The sequence below is a fragment of the Tamandua tetradactyla genome, chromosome 17, assembly GCF_023851605.1.
Source record: "Tamandua tetradactyla isolate mTamTet1 chromosome 17, mTamTet1.pri, whole genome shotgun sequence".
In the NCBI taxonomy this organism is placed as follows: Eukaryota; Metazoa; Chordata; class Mammalia; order Pilosa; family Myrmecophagidae; genus Tamandua; species Tamandua tetradactyla.
In genome coordinates, this window is record NC_135343.1 from 10,569,509 (window position 1) to 10,584,594 (window position 15,086).

General features: G+C 32.3%; 1 protein-coding gene across 4 annotated transcripts in view; it reads right to left on the reverse strand.

Moving 5' to 3' along the window:
* Positions 1–15,086, reverse strand: part of MAP4K3 (mitogen-activated protein kinase kinase kinase kinase 3) — a 210,672-nt gene that overhangs the window by 46,943 nt on the left and 148,643 nt on the right. For 2 of the 4 annotated variants that reach the window (XM_077134040.1, XM_077134039.1), the window contains 5 exons: positions 14,930–14,988; positions 7,091–7,149; positions 1,528–1,566; positions 1,223–1,276; positions 105–147 (listed from right to left, as the gene is read on the reverse strand). In XM_077134040.1, coding sequence (XP_076990155.1) covers positions 105–147; positions 1,223–1,276; positions 1,528–1,566; positions 7,091–7,149; positions 14,930–14,988 — 254 coding nt within the window. Of the gene's footprint in view, positions 1–104; positions 148–1,222; positions 1,277–1,527; positions 1,567–6,216; positions 6,268–7,090; positions 7,150–13,550; positions 13,614–14,929; positions 14,989–15,086 lie in introns of all 4 variants that reach the window. The other 2 variants (XM_077134037.1, XM_077134038.1) reach the window with 2 other exon arrangements.

Consider the following 15,086-nt stretch of genomic DNA (forward strand, 5'->3'; position numbering starts at 1 on the left):
AAAATAACTACCAAGTAACTATCTATGCAGTGTTAAAGTAGTAGAATGTACACACACGCACACACACATGCCCACGATTCACAATGAAAATTGTATTTTTCTACCTTTGGTGGTAAAGGAGGTGGAACTTTTGCTTTCATCGTTGAACTAAAAACACAAATGTTTAGAATCAGAACTCTACTTTGCAAGGGAATCATTACTAAAATATAATTATTTTTCAAATGTATGGAAGAAAATCTGCATAAATGAGTACTTTTTTCTAAGATCCTGAGTTTTTTCCAAAATATTTTGGGAAATGTCTAAGTTATTTTGAATTATTCTGAAGTACAAACTGGGTATGTGTATGTATGTATATATATATATATATATATATATATATATATATATATATATACATACACTTTCTTAGTTTCATATACTATATTGTAATTAAACTGGAAAACATAACTAATTAATAACTGGTTTAGGGAAAAATAGCAAGATGATATAGCATAAAATATATTACATTGTAAGCTTCATTTCTGCTACAGGTAGACCTGAGATATCATTGATGAAGTTTATACAAAATTGTACATGAATTCTATGAAACTACAGAGAGAATTTGACACAAGTTATGATTCATTACAACTGAAGAGTTTTAGAACTAGAAATAATAAAAAGATGATCAAGAACAAACTTCTCAGATTAGGTAAGTAGTGAGGTGGAAAAGGAAAATCTATGCCCCCAATTGGTAGGCAGGTGCTCTTGTCACCCTACCATGTAGTTGTATTTTACTTTCTTAAAAATACACAAACATAACTCAATGGACTATGTATCAGTGGCATACATAAATGAAAATATTCCCTGTTTAAAAATAAACATTCATATCCAAAGTATTTGCTAATCTGAAACACATCAGGTAAAATGTAATCAATCATACAATAAACCTCTTTGTAGTAATAATTAATAATTCTTATAGTACTGAAGTAATAATTAAAGCAGCTACCAATTATTAATTTGACATTAAATTATAAGAAAAATTTACTATCTTTGTTAATGTTCATTAAGTAGTTTTTTCCCAAAGTCGTTTCTTATCAACCACAAAAAAGAAATGTGATACAACTCATGCTACTGTGTTACTAATAATTTGAAAATTACATTATTAAGCTGTCAGATATAAGAAACGAGGTAAAATGACATCTTTTCTTTTACTAGAAACAGAAATGAAACTTTCTAAACTTACTGTTTAGATTCATCTTCATCCCCTTCATCATCTTCTAAATGTGCCACATGCCCTCTAAAGAAACAAGAAGTATAATTCCATGATTTTTAAATGAACTTTACCAAAATAGCTTAGGAAGAAATTTTAGAAAATGCAGGAAAGGCTACTGTAAGATAGAATTTTATTTCTACATCTTTATAGCATAGATTAAAATTAAAAACAAAAATATAACCTCAGGCTTCCTGAGAGAGATGGGGCAATGTGACTCTACTCATCTGCGATAAAAAGTATAAAATATTTTAAGCTTAATTACAAGTTAAAATTACCGTTGATGTAACTCTTCTTCAACAGACTTCAAAAGACTCCTTAAAAGAAAAAAAAAACATAAATAAATATAAGTATATATTTTCATCACTTCAACCTTACCCATACATTTTTTGGAATGATCAGGCTTTTACTAAATACAGAAAATGTGCTTTAATGATCATCTCTGTACCTCAAAACTTCAAGCTATATTTAATGAGCTATTTCTATTTTTTGTAGTTTATATCTTTATATATTTATTTTAAATGAACAAAATAAATCCTAATGCTTACTAATAAATAACAATTCAAACAGAAGACAACCCGCCATGAAATGTAACAATAGGACTGACAAAACAATAATTGCAGGGTCATAGTCAGGAGTTTCCAGGATTGAAATTTTACCCGGAATGTTTTACCTGACACCTGAAATTATATTTTCTTTTTCTTAAAATAAGAAAGGTTGATGCACTTTAAAAAACATCATGCTCTCAGGCAATCCTACAAAATGAAACTCAACAGTTGGATCTCTCTGCAAAAGCATGCATGCATGTGATGTGAATACATGAATGTAGTAGCACTTTGCTTTCACAGAAGACACTCACTTACCTGAAGTATCTTGTTCTCCAGTGGTGCACTGGCAAACAAATTTACACTTTTGGGAGACTAAGCCTGTATCAGACCAGGTACGAGGATTTTCTCATTAGGAACAATGTATAAAAATTTTGATTTTCAGGATGTAAGAGAAACTCATGGCATTCCTAAAGCTTCCATATTTCTTTTTACTGCAAGTTCACGTAGCATACCTCCTATATTATACTCTTCATATAAGCCTTCTTAAATCTAATGAGATAGAGAAATATGGTGACTTGACAAATTACTGGGGTAAAAGTGATTCAACAGAAACTTTGCTCTCCTCAAAGTTTACAAGGTAGTACCTCCCAGTTATTTTTTTCCTCCTCATATATAATGGGAAAAACTACCCTGAGAATAATTAAAACATATTACCAAAACCAATCAAAAGAATAGAATTCACCTATCAAGAGTTTAATTAGACCAGTTTAATAAAATAACAACAATTTTTAATTTTTAAAAATGACAAAATTATTAATCCAAAGTAGCAACTGACATAGGAAAACCATAAACTAATTCCAAGTCCTATTTTGTAAATATAAAAATTGAAATACCACTGTCGGGTTTATTATCTTTATTTATAAAGCTTTCAAGGGCTGGATCTCCCAGGAAGCAGGAACTTCTGTCTACAGGTAGTAGAGCAAAACGATTATAGGCTTTGAAGACAAGTGTGCAGGTCTGAATGTGTGGTGGACCCCAGAAAAGCCATGCCCTTTGATCCTCAATATTGCTGGGTAGGAGAATTTTGATTGTTTCCCTAAAGATGTGACCCACCCAATTGTGGGTGGTAACTTCTGATTAGATGATTTCCATAGAGGTGTGTCTCCACCCACTGAAGGTGGAGTTGCTTACTGGAATTCTTTAAAAGAGGAAACATTTTGGAGAGAGTCCCTTTTTGGTAGAGCCACGTGAAAGCCAGCAGACACCATGTTCACCATGTGCCCTTCCAGCTGAGAGAGAAACATTGAACATTGTTGGCCTTCTTGAACCAAGATATCTTTCCCCAGATGCCTTAAACTGGACATTTCTATAGACTTGCTTTAATTGGGACATTATCTCAGCCTTAGAACTGTACACTAGCAACTCATTAAATTCGCCCTTTTAAAAGCCATTCTGTTTCTGGTATATTGCATTCTGGAAGCTAGCAAACTAGAACAAGACTACCTCAATTTGAATCCCGTCTCCATCCATGTAAGCTATCTAGCCTTGGACAAACTACCGTGAATTTCCTATACTTCAGTTTCAGCATCTGTAAATGGGGATTATAAGGGTGAAGTGTGAAGATATAACTAATAAACACAGATCAAGTGCTTTGGAATAATTTGAACCCATTAAGGGCTCAATTAGTGTTCTCTACATCATCATCAACTAAACATTTCTTTAAATGGGATCTCTCTGCAAAAGCATGCAATTCTAAAAGTGTGGTCCAGAGGCATTGTGAGTCCCCTGAGTCACTTGCAGGGGCTCTGCAAGGTCAAAACTATTTTCATAATACTAAGCCATTTACATTTTTCACTCTCATGCACTCATGAATATACACTAAAGTTTTCCAGAGACTATAAATTGTGTGCTATTATAAGATATTAAATGCAAAAGCGGATATGAGAATTCAGCTGTCTTCTATTAAGCAAGATATTAAGATGTCCAAAAAATATATATAAAACAATGCCATTTTTCTTACTAAAATTAATTTGTTTTGGCAAGAATTTGCTATTTTTTCATTTAAAAAATGTTATTAAAAGGGACTTCAACAAAAAGCTTGCTATACTGCACTGACATATCTAAGCCTCTTGTTGAAATTATTGTCTACCTCTAAGCCTCACAAGAGGAATCAAGTGTTGTTAGGAGGAAGGCACAAGGAAAGAGGTGGCATTTGAACTGGTCGCTAAGGATGAGGAATTCTTTTGATACACAGGAAAAAATGTTACTTATGATAATGTGTAAAGGGTGTATTTTTGTTATTTTGACATAAATAATTATTTTGAAAATTGCTCAGTTTAAATTTCCAACATAATGAATATTGATAGTTATAATAATTTAGACTAAAGCTCTTAATGAAAAGGAGGACATGTTTTTCTTTTTAGACTTTATAAAAGAGAAAATGGAATATGGCTAAGTTTGCTAAAAGGTTCGTTTTATACTAAATAAAGCATTTTGAGAAAAATGGAGAAAATATAACTGATTTATTCACTGACCTTCAGTCTTACACCATAAACAATGCCACTACTCACTAGTCCTTTTGGATTCTTTTATTATGTAATTTTAGAAAAGTAAAAAGCAGAAGAAAACAAACCAAAATGATGCCTTCCGATAGTAAATTACTAAGCCATTCTAAAATAATTAGGAAATTTTAATGAAAAGGTTAAAATGAAAGAATATACAGATTAACTGATAAAGTGAAGAAACTGATATGGAGAGAAATCTAGAACTGACAGTAACCAATTACTCCACGTATCACAGCATATTCAATTTAGCTAAGGCATTCGTGCTGCTGCTCACCAAAATCTCCTAACTGCCCTCAAACAATATTCCCTTATTACACTTAAAAACAAACACACATTCTCCATTTCTCCAAACTTTCATTCATTCATATCATTCCATTTGATCATTCAATCAACACTTGCTGAACAGCTACTATAAACAAGCATTTACTAAGTCCTAAAAGTGCTGAATCCTTTAAGATTATTATTTCATTTAACCCTTAAAATCTTGAGATAGGCACTATTACAACCCTCATTTACAAGAGAAAATCAAAGTTTCTCAAATACATGTAAACTAAAAGCAGAGACAGTTGTGACTCCACATCTAGCACTCACTAATACTACATTTTACTGTGCCAGGAACTGTTAATTTAATTTATTCTTTTTGCTATTATTTATATCTTAAGTAAATAATTAATCTTTAGAATTTCTGCTCTACATTTAAAAAAATTAGAAATGACTTAGTTTTTTTAAAAAATACATTTTGTGGGGTTACATAATTGCTTAGGTAACCCCAATTGTATCAGAATTCAAAAGAAAATTCAGTAAGTCAAAATAGGTAAGCTTTCTGTTTAAAAAAAAAAAACAAAGCCTGTGTAACAATTTTAATTTAGACGGTCCTCGCATGGTCTGGTTAGGTAGAAACCCACAAATGGAAATCTGTCTGCCTGATCACCGCTGGAAAAAGCAGGAAATCCTGTGAGTTTTAAAACACTGCCTAGTCACGAGAATAAAGCAGACATATCAATACAGTAAGAGAAGTGCTACATCCATGCTCATGTCACATGTATGTATATACCTGTACACAAACAGAGCCAAAACGTCAAACTTCTGGCCAACCTACCTTGCCAGTGATTCGTTATATAGAATACAGTTCCTTAAGCAGGGATCCAATTAATCAAAAAATGAAGGTTGGGCAAATTATTAATATTTTACCTAACCAAAGTTTATTTGTACTATGAAAATGTCTAACAATCAAAAATCAGACAATGGGAACTAAGTAATATGGCAAAGTTCTTAGTGATAGGCCAAATTTTCCTGCAGTTTTGCAAGCACATGATTTTAAAACATTAAATATTTAAAATGAGGTAAAGTGAAATAATTTTATCAAATTATCCAGTCCCTTAAAATACACCAACATTTGCTAACAAAGTCATTAAAGCTAGTGACCTAAAATTTAGATAAAATACCATGGAAAACACTTCAGGATTTTTATTTGATAACCCACTATGAGACAAACTTTCCCGCCACTAACAAACTAGGAGAAGCCAAATAGTTTCTATTTAGATAAAATGTCATTCCTACCGAATAAATTTTAACTTATTTTCCATCTTAGAAAACATAAATAAGGTTAATAAAACAAAATAAAACCAAAACCCTTCATTCTTATTGAATTGAGGTACAGCTTAAATGAAAACTACTGCATTCTTCTAGATTGTTAGAGCCTTTACTTTGTGTTAGGTAAAAAGAGAGTATACTCTTAAGTAAAAGAATTAAACATTTAGCTTTATAAGGAGAGAGAAGGAGAGAGAGAGAAAGAGGGAGAAAGACATGAATTTGCATTATTATCCCTAAAACTAAGCCATTTATCTTTACTCACCATTTATCAAGTACTTTTCTTGAAATGTAGTGATATACATGTTTCAAGTCTCTAATGTAAATGAAATTATATTTTGAAATTTTAGTTGTTCTGATTATTAAAATAACATCTATATTGCAGGGGGAATTTTATTTTTGGCAGTTTTGGCAATTTTAGTAAGCTGAATAATACTTTGGCAATTTAAATAATATTCCCTTATAAATTTAGCTTTTATGAATAATGATAATTTACCCATGAACTCAGGAAGATGGAGTTCAGGGAAAAAGCAGAGTCTTTACTCCTGTATCTCGCTTATTCTAGTCTGTAGCAACTTAAGTTGTTGCAGAGTTACAGCTTAAACACTGCTTTCTTAACCACTTTCTTTTACCTCTGTGCTCCTACCACCTAGACAGTGCCTGGGGTGGAGGAAGCAGTGAATAATTGTTGAATTCATTTCTTGTGTGAATTAACTTTTAAGACTTTAGACACACATTTTAACTGTTATTTACTTTTTAAAAGACTCTAAAACCTAAAAAATTATGGATTTCTAAATAGTGGGGATATTTTCAGCTATTTTAGTAGCCAACACATTCAAGACATGAACCAAAGCAAGTCTTTTTTAAGAATAAGCAGGTCAATTTTACAAATAAAAGCAATAAATTGCTGAAACATATCATCTTCAGATGGCATTTACTTGGTTTTCTCTAACGACCAAGGCCTGCAAAGTGGCTAGATATAAAAAGTTTAAGTTGATCCTCTGCTACGACAATTACTAACTAAATGATTAGCAATATAGTAATTAAAAAAGGTAAAAGCATATAAATGAAATATAACTACCTAAAGGCAACTGAATTATTCTTGGATTTATATTTATTTTTAGAAGAACTTTACTTACTTGTTTCCACCCAAAAAGTAACCACCTTGGTGTCCTTGTCCATATTCTAATTGTAGATCCTAACAGTACAAAATAAAATATTTAGTTAACTAATACTATATCACATATATAATGCATGGATATCTATTATTTTTAAAAGAGAAACACCAGACCCCAAATAAATCTGTATTGCTATATATTTTTAAACAGAAGGCATGACAGGACTATAACAATAACATATTTTAGAAGTTTTAGTCCTGATTTAAGTAATTTATTATTTAAATTCAGTATTTGTCTAAGAATTTGTTCAAATTAATTACATGCATGCAAGTTTCATTTATGGTTACTGCAAATTATAATTAACATTTATAAAATCAATTTTTAGAAGGGAAAAAAGCTCACATAACTTCTTTACACTCAACGCATAATGGAGCAAAATGATTAAGAAGAGAACAAGCAACAAAAATCGTAGTTTAACTTTGTATACAGGACTCAAAATGATTGTGTGTGTTTGTGTTATATCTATAAATATACATACATGCACATATTCAGGTATTTCTACTGCTGCTTCATGCAGATAATATTAATATTTCAAAGACTTAAGTAGGGTGCTATTTTTAAGTAAGTTATATAAGTGAACTTGTTCAAGATTACGTCGTATGGAAGGATTTTTAAGAATTTTTAAGAGAGTGATTAGTTAGCTACTCAAAACTTTAAATGAATACTATTCAGGCAGCTCCGCAAGTATTTAAATATTTCCACTGAATGCTGCTGGGCTATAGAGTATTAAGAACTGAAATTTAAAGAGACAAACAATATATATGTGTGACTGTATAACACCTTCTGGAACCTCCCTAACAACATGGAAAGTACAAAGTAGAGTTGCCTTGATTTCCCTTTTTACGTCCTGCTATTTCAAACACTGTTTTAACTATAAATGGGAATATTTAACACTTTAAATGAATTTTATTTTCATTACAATATATATACTGCCCTTAGATATATTTATATCTATTTTTAAAAGGTATTGTCAGATGTGTGATGAGGATTTAATGTAAAAATCTCCCCTTAGAGAATAATTCCAAGACTCTCCCAGGGAGATAGTTGCAACCTGCGCTGTCTCCACGACACATAAAAATGTACTTCTCTAACACTTATATTGCATTTTAATTAATGTTTGCAAGTATGTAAAAATAATAGCCAGGCTGAGAGCTCCTCTAAGAAAATAAAATTGTCAACTTCATCCTTCTTCCCTGCTGCCCAGACCTGGCATACATTAAATGGGCCCTAAATGTCAGTTCAATGCCATTTATTTATTTCCCTATGAATAGATAACTAACTCTCAGTCTCAGATACACAAGTATAATTCTAGATCACAAAAATACTAGGCCTAGGAATATAAGGATTTTAAGCAATATATGACATTTAAGTGAAAAGCACTTTAAAATATAAGTGCTCTAAGACATGTCAAAAAAAAAACCTGATGAAAACAAAATAAAACACATTTAGATAAGTCTCCAATTTTGTCTTCTTCAATATTTGTTTTTTTCCATGAATAACAATAAATGTTCTTACCAATGACAGAAAATACACTTAATCATAAATAAAAAAGATTTAGTTGACTGTTACACTGGTATCACATGAAAGGCTAATGAAATTTAATTTATAATGATCTAGCTTAATAGGATGAAATCACTGTTATCACAAGACTGTCACAAAATTATTATACTGCACAATTTAAGTGGTCATGACTTTATAAAGGAACCTGTAAACTTTCGGTACTCAGAAAAGAGAAGTACTACTAATCTTTGGATACCCAACTAAATCTATGTTTGTTTCTTTTAGCTATGGACGCCTGGGCTCCCCAGCAGGTCAGTGATCTCTTTAGCTAATATAATCTTAAATCCGCAGTCAAATGACAGCTTCCAAAAGCACCAAATTGTGCAGAGTGGCATGGCTTCTATTACATGCACAGAGATGTTGTCATAAGAACAGCTGGTTCATGTGATCTTTGACAGGTTGATGATAATGATTAAAAAAAAAGACAAGATCAACTGAGATCAATACTATATTTTAGGAAGGTAAGAGATGTATCTAAAGTAATTAAAGTAGCATTTTAAAAGAAAATTGAGCAGAGACTTTTATCTAAAGACTAACATTTGGGCCAGGGGAGGAGCTGTATATACATCAAAGTGTGATGATTAAACATGTTACATGCCAAGCCCTACCAGGAAAGAGAAAATTAAAAGGGGTTCATTCTTTATTAACAATTCTTTCTCCCTAAATCAAGTTATGTTTGAGCAATCATGGGACAAAACAATATGGTAGGCACAACTCCTGTTAAAAAATTACACTAAATCTTTCTAATAAGTGACTAATCTCATTTAATTCAATAATTATTTAAAAAGTACCTGTTTATTATATGGCAGACATTCAGACAGCAAATGAGAAAAATGAGAATAAACAAACAAATAGCAAGAGAAGTGAAACCAGGACATAGTTAACAGTTTTCACTTATGCTTCTTTAGGGTAGTCTAAAGACTAATCGAAAATACTTTCAAAAAAGATTTGGAAGCTATTCTATATTAGAAAAATACCATCACAAGTATGTTCAGAAAAGTAATCTAAACAACCCTGGAAAAGGGTATCATATTCTTATGGCCCTCCTTTATAAGCTAAAAAAGAATACATTTGAGCATGCTAGGATAGGAGAAGGAAAAAAAAAAAGACGCATTAATCAGGCAACAATGTATTAATGAACGACAACATTTAACTACATAGTAAAGTCAAAGAAGTAACGACGTGGCCGGAAAACATGCAATGACCTAACATAATCAGTCTGATGGCACAAACAAAAAATCAAGATGGGTGTCTTGGCCCAAATTAAAATAACGTTTTGGGTTATAGAGTCTTAACTACAGTGGTTCATTTTAACAGCTGGCAGAGTATTTCTAAAACAAGGATGGAGTCTCCAAGGAGACATGATGTGAGAAAGAACTGAAAACAAACACAGCATGAAGGTGAAATAATGGAAAAGGAAAATACACGATTTAAAATCCCTCGGGAGATCACAAAGTCCTACACCTCATGAGAAAATAGCAGGAAGTCAAGAAAATTGATACAGGTGACTACAAATACACAAAATAAAAATTTATATTTTAGCAATATATCTAATCAAGAAAAGAGAGAACAACCAGAAAAGGAGATTTTTTTCTCATCAGAAAATGAGGAAATTATGGCATGAATAAAGTTTTTAGCAAGGTGAGGTACCATTTAATTCAGATGATTTACAGAAGTAAGGCAGGAGTAAATACAGGATACTTCAAAGAAGAATCTGTTTTTTTTTTAAAAGTCAGAGAAGCAAGGGCATCAGAACATTAAATGATCAAGTGGTAATGTGACCATGTAAAAGCAAAAGACTCAAAGTAAAGGACTTGAAACTGAATATCTTGACTTTTGTATTACAAGATTGGAAGTTAGTTTCAGTGGGCAAGGTTCGACATTTTGTAAAATGCTCTTTTATTGCACAATTCTGAAATGAGTTTTCCCTTGAAATTATTGTCTTCGTTTATGTTATCATTGTGATGTGTATCATTAATTGTAAGGTAAATTTTTATTCTTAAATTTTCAGGCATACAATAAGCTTCTTCAGAGCAATGATTATGTTTTCTTTATGTCTCTCCATATAGTGTTTTATATATAAAGAACTTTCAATATAGTGTAATGGGCCAAAATACCCAGTAAAACTAGGCAAACAAAAAACACACAACAAAAATAAAAACAATAAAAGCAGATATGTAACTCAGAGAGATATGTAATATAACCTTTTAATCTAAAGACAGCATTTTGTAGAACAGACAAGCCTGTTTTGATGGTTATGGTCTAAGCTCTTACTATTTAATTAGCATATTATGGTAAGTTTGTTTGATTCAGGCATCAAACACACTCTTTCAAAATTAAAAGACCCTCCTCACTGACACTAAATCCTATAAATCAAGTTCTGTTCTTCCGGCATTATATGTTTTAATTTTCTGAATTTTTAGTGATTAAAACAAAAATCACTTTATTGTGGTAACAACAATTGAGTACTTAACCACAAATCACTGATGACCTGGAACTCTAAAAAGGAGAAAGTTTTTAAGGGGGGTAACTGTTTCTTCTGAGTTCCAAAAGATTTAGGGCTTCTGCCCACTTGACAAATGTCTACAAAAATGAGAGCCAGGGACATCCTGGGTTAACCACGTTTCTAGTGGTGAGCAACAAGGGTTTCGAAGAGTTAAAATCTTATTCACAGAACCAAGGTTTCAGGAATGATGAAATGATGACATAACCATGTTAATTAAAAAAAAAGACAGAGAAAGAGAGAAGTCTAGAGGGGAGAGATAAACACAGTAATTTAGGTGCCAGCTCCTGAGCCATGCTGCTGGGGTCAAATCCCAGCTTTGCTGCTCTTTGCTGCTCCCAGCTAAATGACCTTAAGCCAATCTGTAAAATCACTTAACATACATAAACTGCTCAGAATAATACCTGGTACATAAAAAGCTTTACATAAGCGTTAGCTATTATTATCATTAGCAGTGAGTTTTTCAAAGTTGATTTTATGAATGGTAGAATCTGAAAAAGACTCCACCCATCCCTCTTCTCCAAGGGTTGTCTATAAATTAATTATTCTCCCCCCAAGCCCAACATGACTCCTCTGTATTCAAAATCTTCCTCTGTCACAATTCAGTCCTCTTGTCAATTGTTTCCCTGAATCATAAGAAACTCCTGATCACGGGAGCAGAAAAAAGCAGTTTTAGGGAAAAGAGTCATGACAACCTGTCAAAGTTACTAGGCAAGTTTCACAGAGGGGTACAGAAAAGAGTCTTTAGCTCCAAAGTACTAGGTTTCTGGGATCTGGGGCTGCTGCTAGCTTTTCTGCATGCAGAGTATATTAATAAACAATAAATAACAGAGTCAATCTAAACTTCCCACAACATATTTCACTTGATTGTTCTTCCACAGGCTGCATAATGTCCAATTCTGAAGAAATTTTCAATAGAGAAATCAACGACAGTGTTTTCTTGGGCTATTTCTTCTCATCCCTGTGATGGCTAATTCTCACCCCTGTACCTTCTGACCTCTCTAGGCCACGTGGCACATCCTGTTTTTCCTCTGCGACAGTGCGTCTACTGACTCTCCTCCTATCTTTTCAACTGTTCCTTCCTCACCTCCAGTGTTCGACCTCTGCACCAGTGTGGTAACAGGTTTTCTGCCCTTTTTTTTTTTCTTTAGACCTACTACAGGGAACACATGTAATTTCACGGCTTCATTTACCATTTCCTCTTTGATACTTAAATCTCTCTCTTCTGAGCTAATATACCTCTACTGCGTAGTAGTACAACAGCTTCATAATTTTGGCTCTTTGCCTGACATTTCTCGTAACTTGTCTGTGCTGAATATCTCCCCCAGTTAGCTCCCATGAAGCACAGGAGACATCTCCCCACTCTCTTCCTGAAGAATACAGAATGGTTCCTACACAATACGGAAATCAGTCTTGGCCCTTCTCCCAGGAGCCAGAGAAGCCACATTAGCTCAGATGCTCCTCTGCTCTCCACAGTACCCATTACATTAGCTTCTTCTCATGAACACTGGACACCTGACACAATTTATTCTGCTGTATGACTTTATCTTCTGCTCAACAATATTGCAACTTCTGTAAAGGAAGAAATTATGTCTTAAACCTCTTTTATATTCTACAGATATACAGATTGAAGTATTTTATATGAAGAATCACTTAAGCCAACCAGAATTGAAAGAGATATGTTATAAAAGGAGGGGTAAAATGAGAAGGAAAGTTACATTTAAAAGATAGAAAAATGGCATCTGGGCGGAAATATGGGGGCAATTTGGGGCTGTGGCCAAATACAGAAGTATAAAGTACTATTTATTTACTATTTACCAGTTAGTTTCCCATTTTTTCTTATCTAATAGGGTAAGAGGATCTTAATATTTATAATTTCATGGATGCTTTATAATACAAAGTCTCTCTTGAGAAAACTAGACATAACACAATGCTACAAAATTCTAATTTCACCTGAGAACGATATTATTGTTAACCTAAGGGTAAATTATTTTTAAAAAATGGTAGTTTCTAATTCATCAAAATAAGGCACATTATTAAAACTGGGCATTTTTATAAGGAAATGTAATTTCCAAAAAAACCTCTTAGGCTTGAGAAAATGAAATGTTTCATAAAAGCAAAAACATCTTTATTACTACAACACTGTAACATATTTGAGGAGAAATGTATTTTTTAACTTGTTATGGAAAAAAATTACAATTTTTAATCAATAGAAGCTTGCAAAATAAGAGCAACTTCTTAAACAATGCTTAAAATAGCTCATGATAACTGGATAAAATGTTTGATCTTAAAAAAAAAACCCAACAACAATTAAGACTAAGACAACGCTGACAAAGAATATCAGAAGATGAGAAATACCAGATTAGGTCTTGCAGTGTAGTATATTTCTTCTGAACTGTCCAAAAAACCATCACTGTTGGGCTGTTTAGCAGACAGAGACCAAGAAACCCAGGTTATTTACACTTAGACTAAAAGCCACAAATTCACAAAGGGAAACTTTCACATGTGGAGTAAGTTCTGCTAACATACTCTTATTAAGGCAAACTCAAAGGCAAGTCATATTAATCAGCTTCTAAATAAATCAACATTACAACAACTCTGCACATTATATAATGAAGCAAATTAGTATAATTATACTAAATTAGTGTAGAATTTAAATACATGCAATGCCAACTTAAGAGATCAAACTGCCTTAACAAAATACAATTAGCATTTATATACCTCATGCCTACTTTTTCTTTCTGACCTTCTCTACCCTGCTACACAAATGTCAGTTCAAGTAGTATATAATCTAAAAAATTTTCCTTTATCAGTCCTTTCCCTTCAGGCTGGTACACTGAAGTAGAATAACTCTGTAAGATACAGGCTAAAAACTCCCTTTGTCTTTATTTTAAACTAGCTGAGTGGGTTAAAATAAGCATTACCCTTATTCAGAAAGTACCCACTTTGATCCTTAGCATTTATTAATACTTTCTTCTCATTATTAAATAGAAAAGGAAAAAATGAAACACATATAATCTGGAGTTCTGACAAAGTAATTTCATTAGAATTAATTTTGTTTTTAAAAGGTCTCATATTTTGTTCTTCCATAGAATACTAACATCTCAAATATTTGGAAACTCTATCTAGTATATTGTCATACAGATTGAGAGGAGTATATGAAACAACAAAAGACCACGAAAAAGAATGAATGCTCACACAGTTAGCCAGTCATAAATGAACAATAAATTTCATCTACTATATATGCCTACTTTCTCCTCAGTTTTAGCAATCTAAACACATTTTACTCTATTCTCATGTTTGGAAAACTGGCTTATACTATAAGACCGCTCATATGGTTAGTGAGAAGATGTGCTTTTTTATTGGTACATCACGCTAGTTGAAAACCTTGGTATTTATCTTAGCGATACATACATACAAAAAGTTCCACAAAACTGAAACATAAAAATAAAAACTAAAGGGTCAGCATTAAAAAATTTAGCTAGGAGGAAAAAGAAAAAGAAAAAATATATAGCCAGAGAATGGTAAAACCATTCATTTTCCCCTTACATAATTTTGAAAATAATCTCAGCAACACAGATTTATTTACTCTCAATTTTAGAATTTACCATTTTGTTTTCCCAAAATGCGTTTGAAAATACTTATAACTAGTTTTTTTTAAGCCAAGATCCATACATCACAAAAACAAATTAAAACATTTATTTTCAGTGTTAACATTCTCAGACTACACTACTTACAAGTTCATGATGGGGCTCTGTTTCCTTCCTTAAGGGTGGATCAAATTTTACTTGACCAACTAAAAAAAGAAAAAAGTAATCAGGATCTGTTTCTGTATTCTTAGTGATGGTAATAACTTAAAATGTTACTCTGTGGCAAATTGCATTTAATTTTACC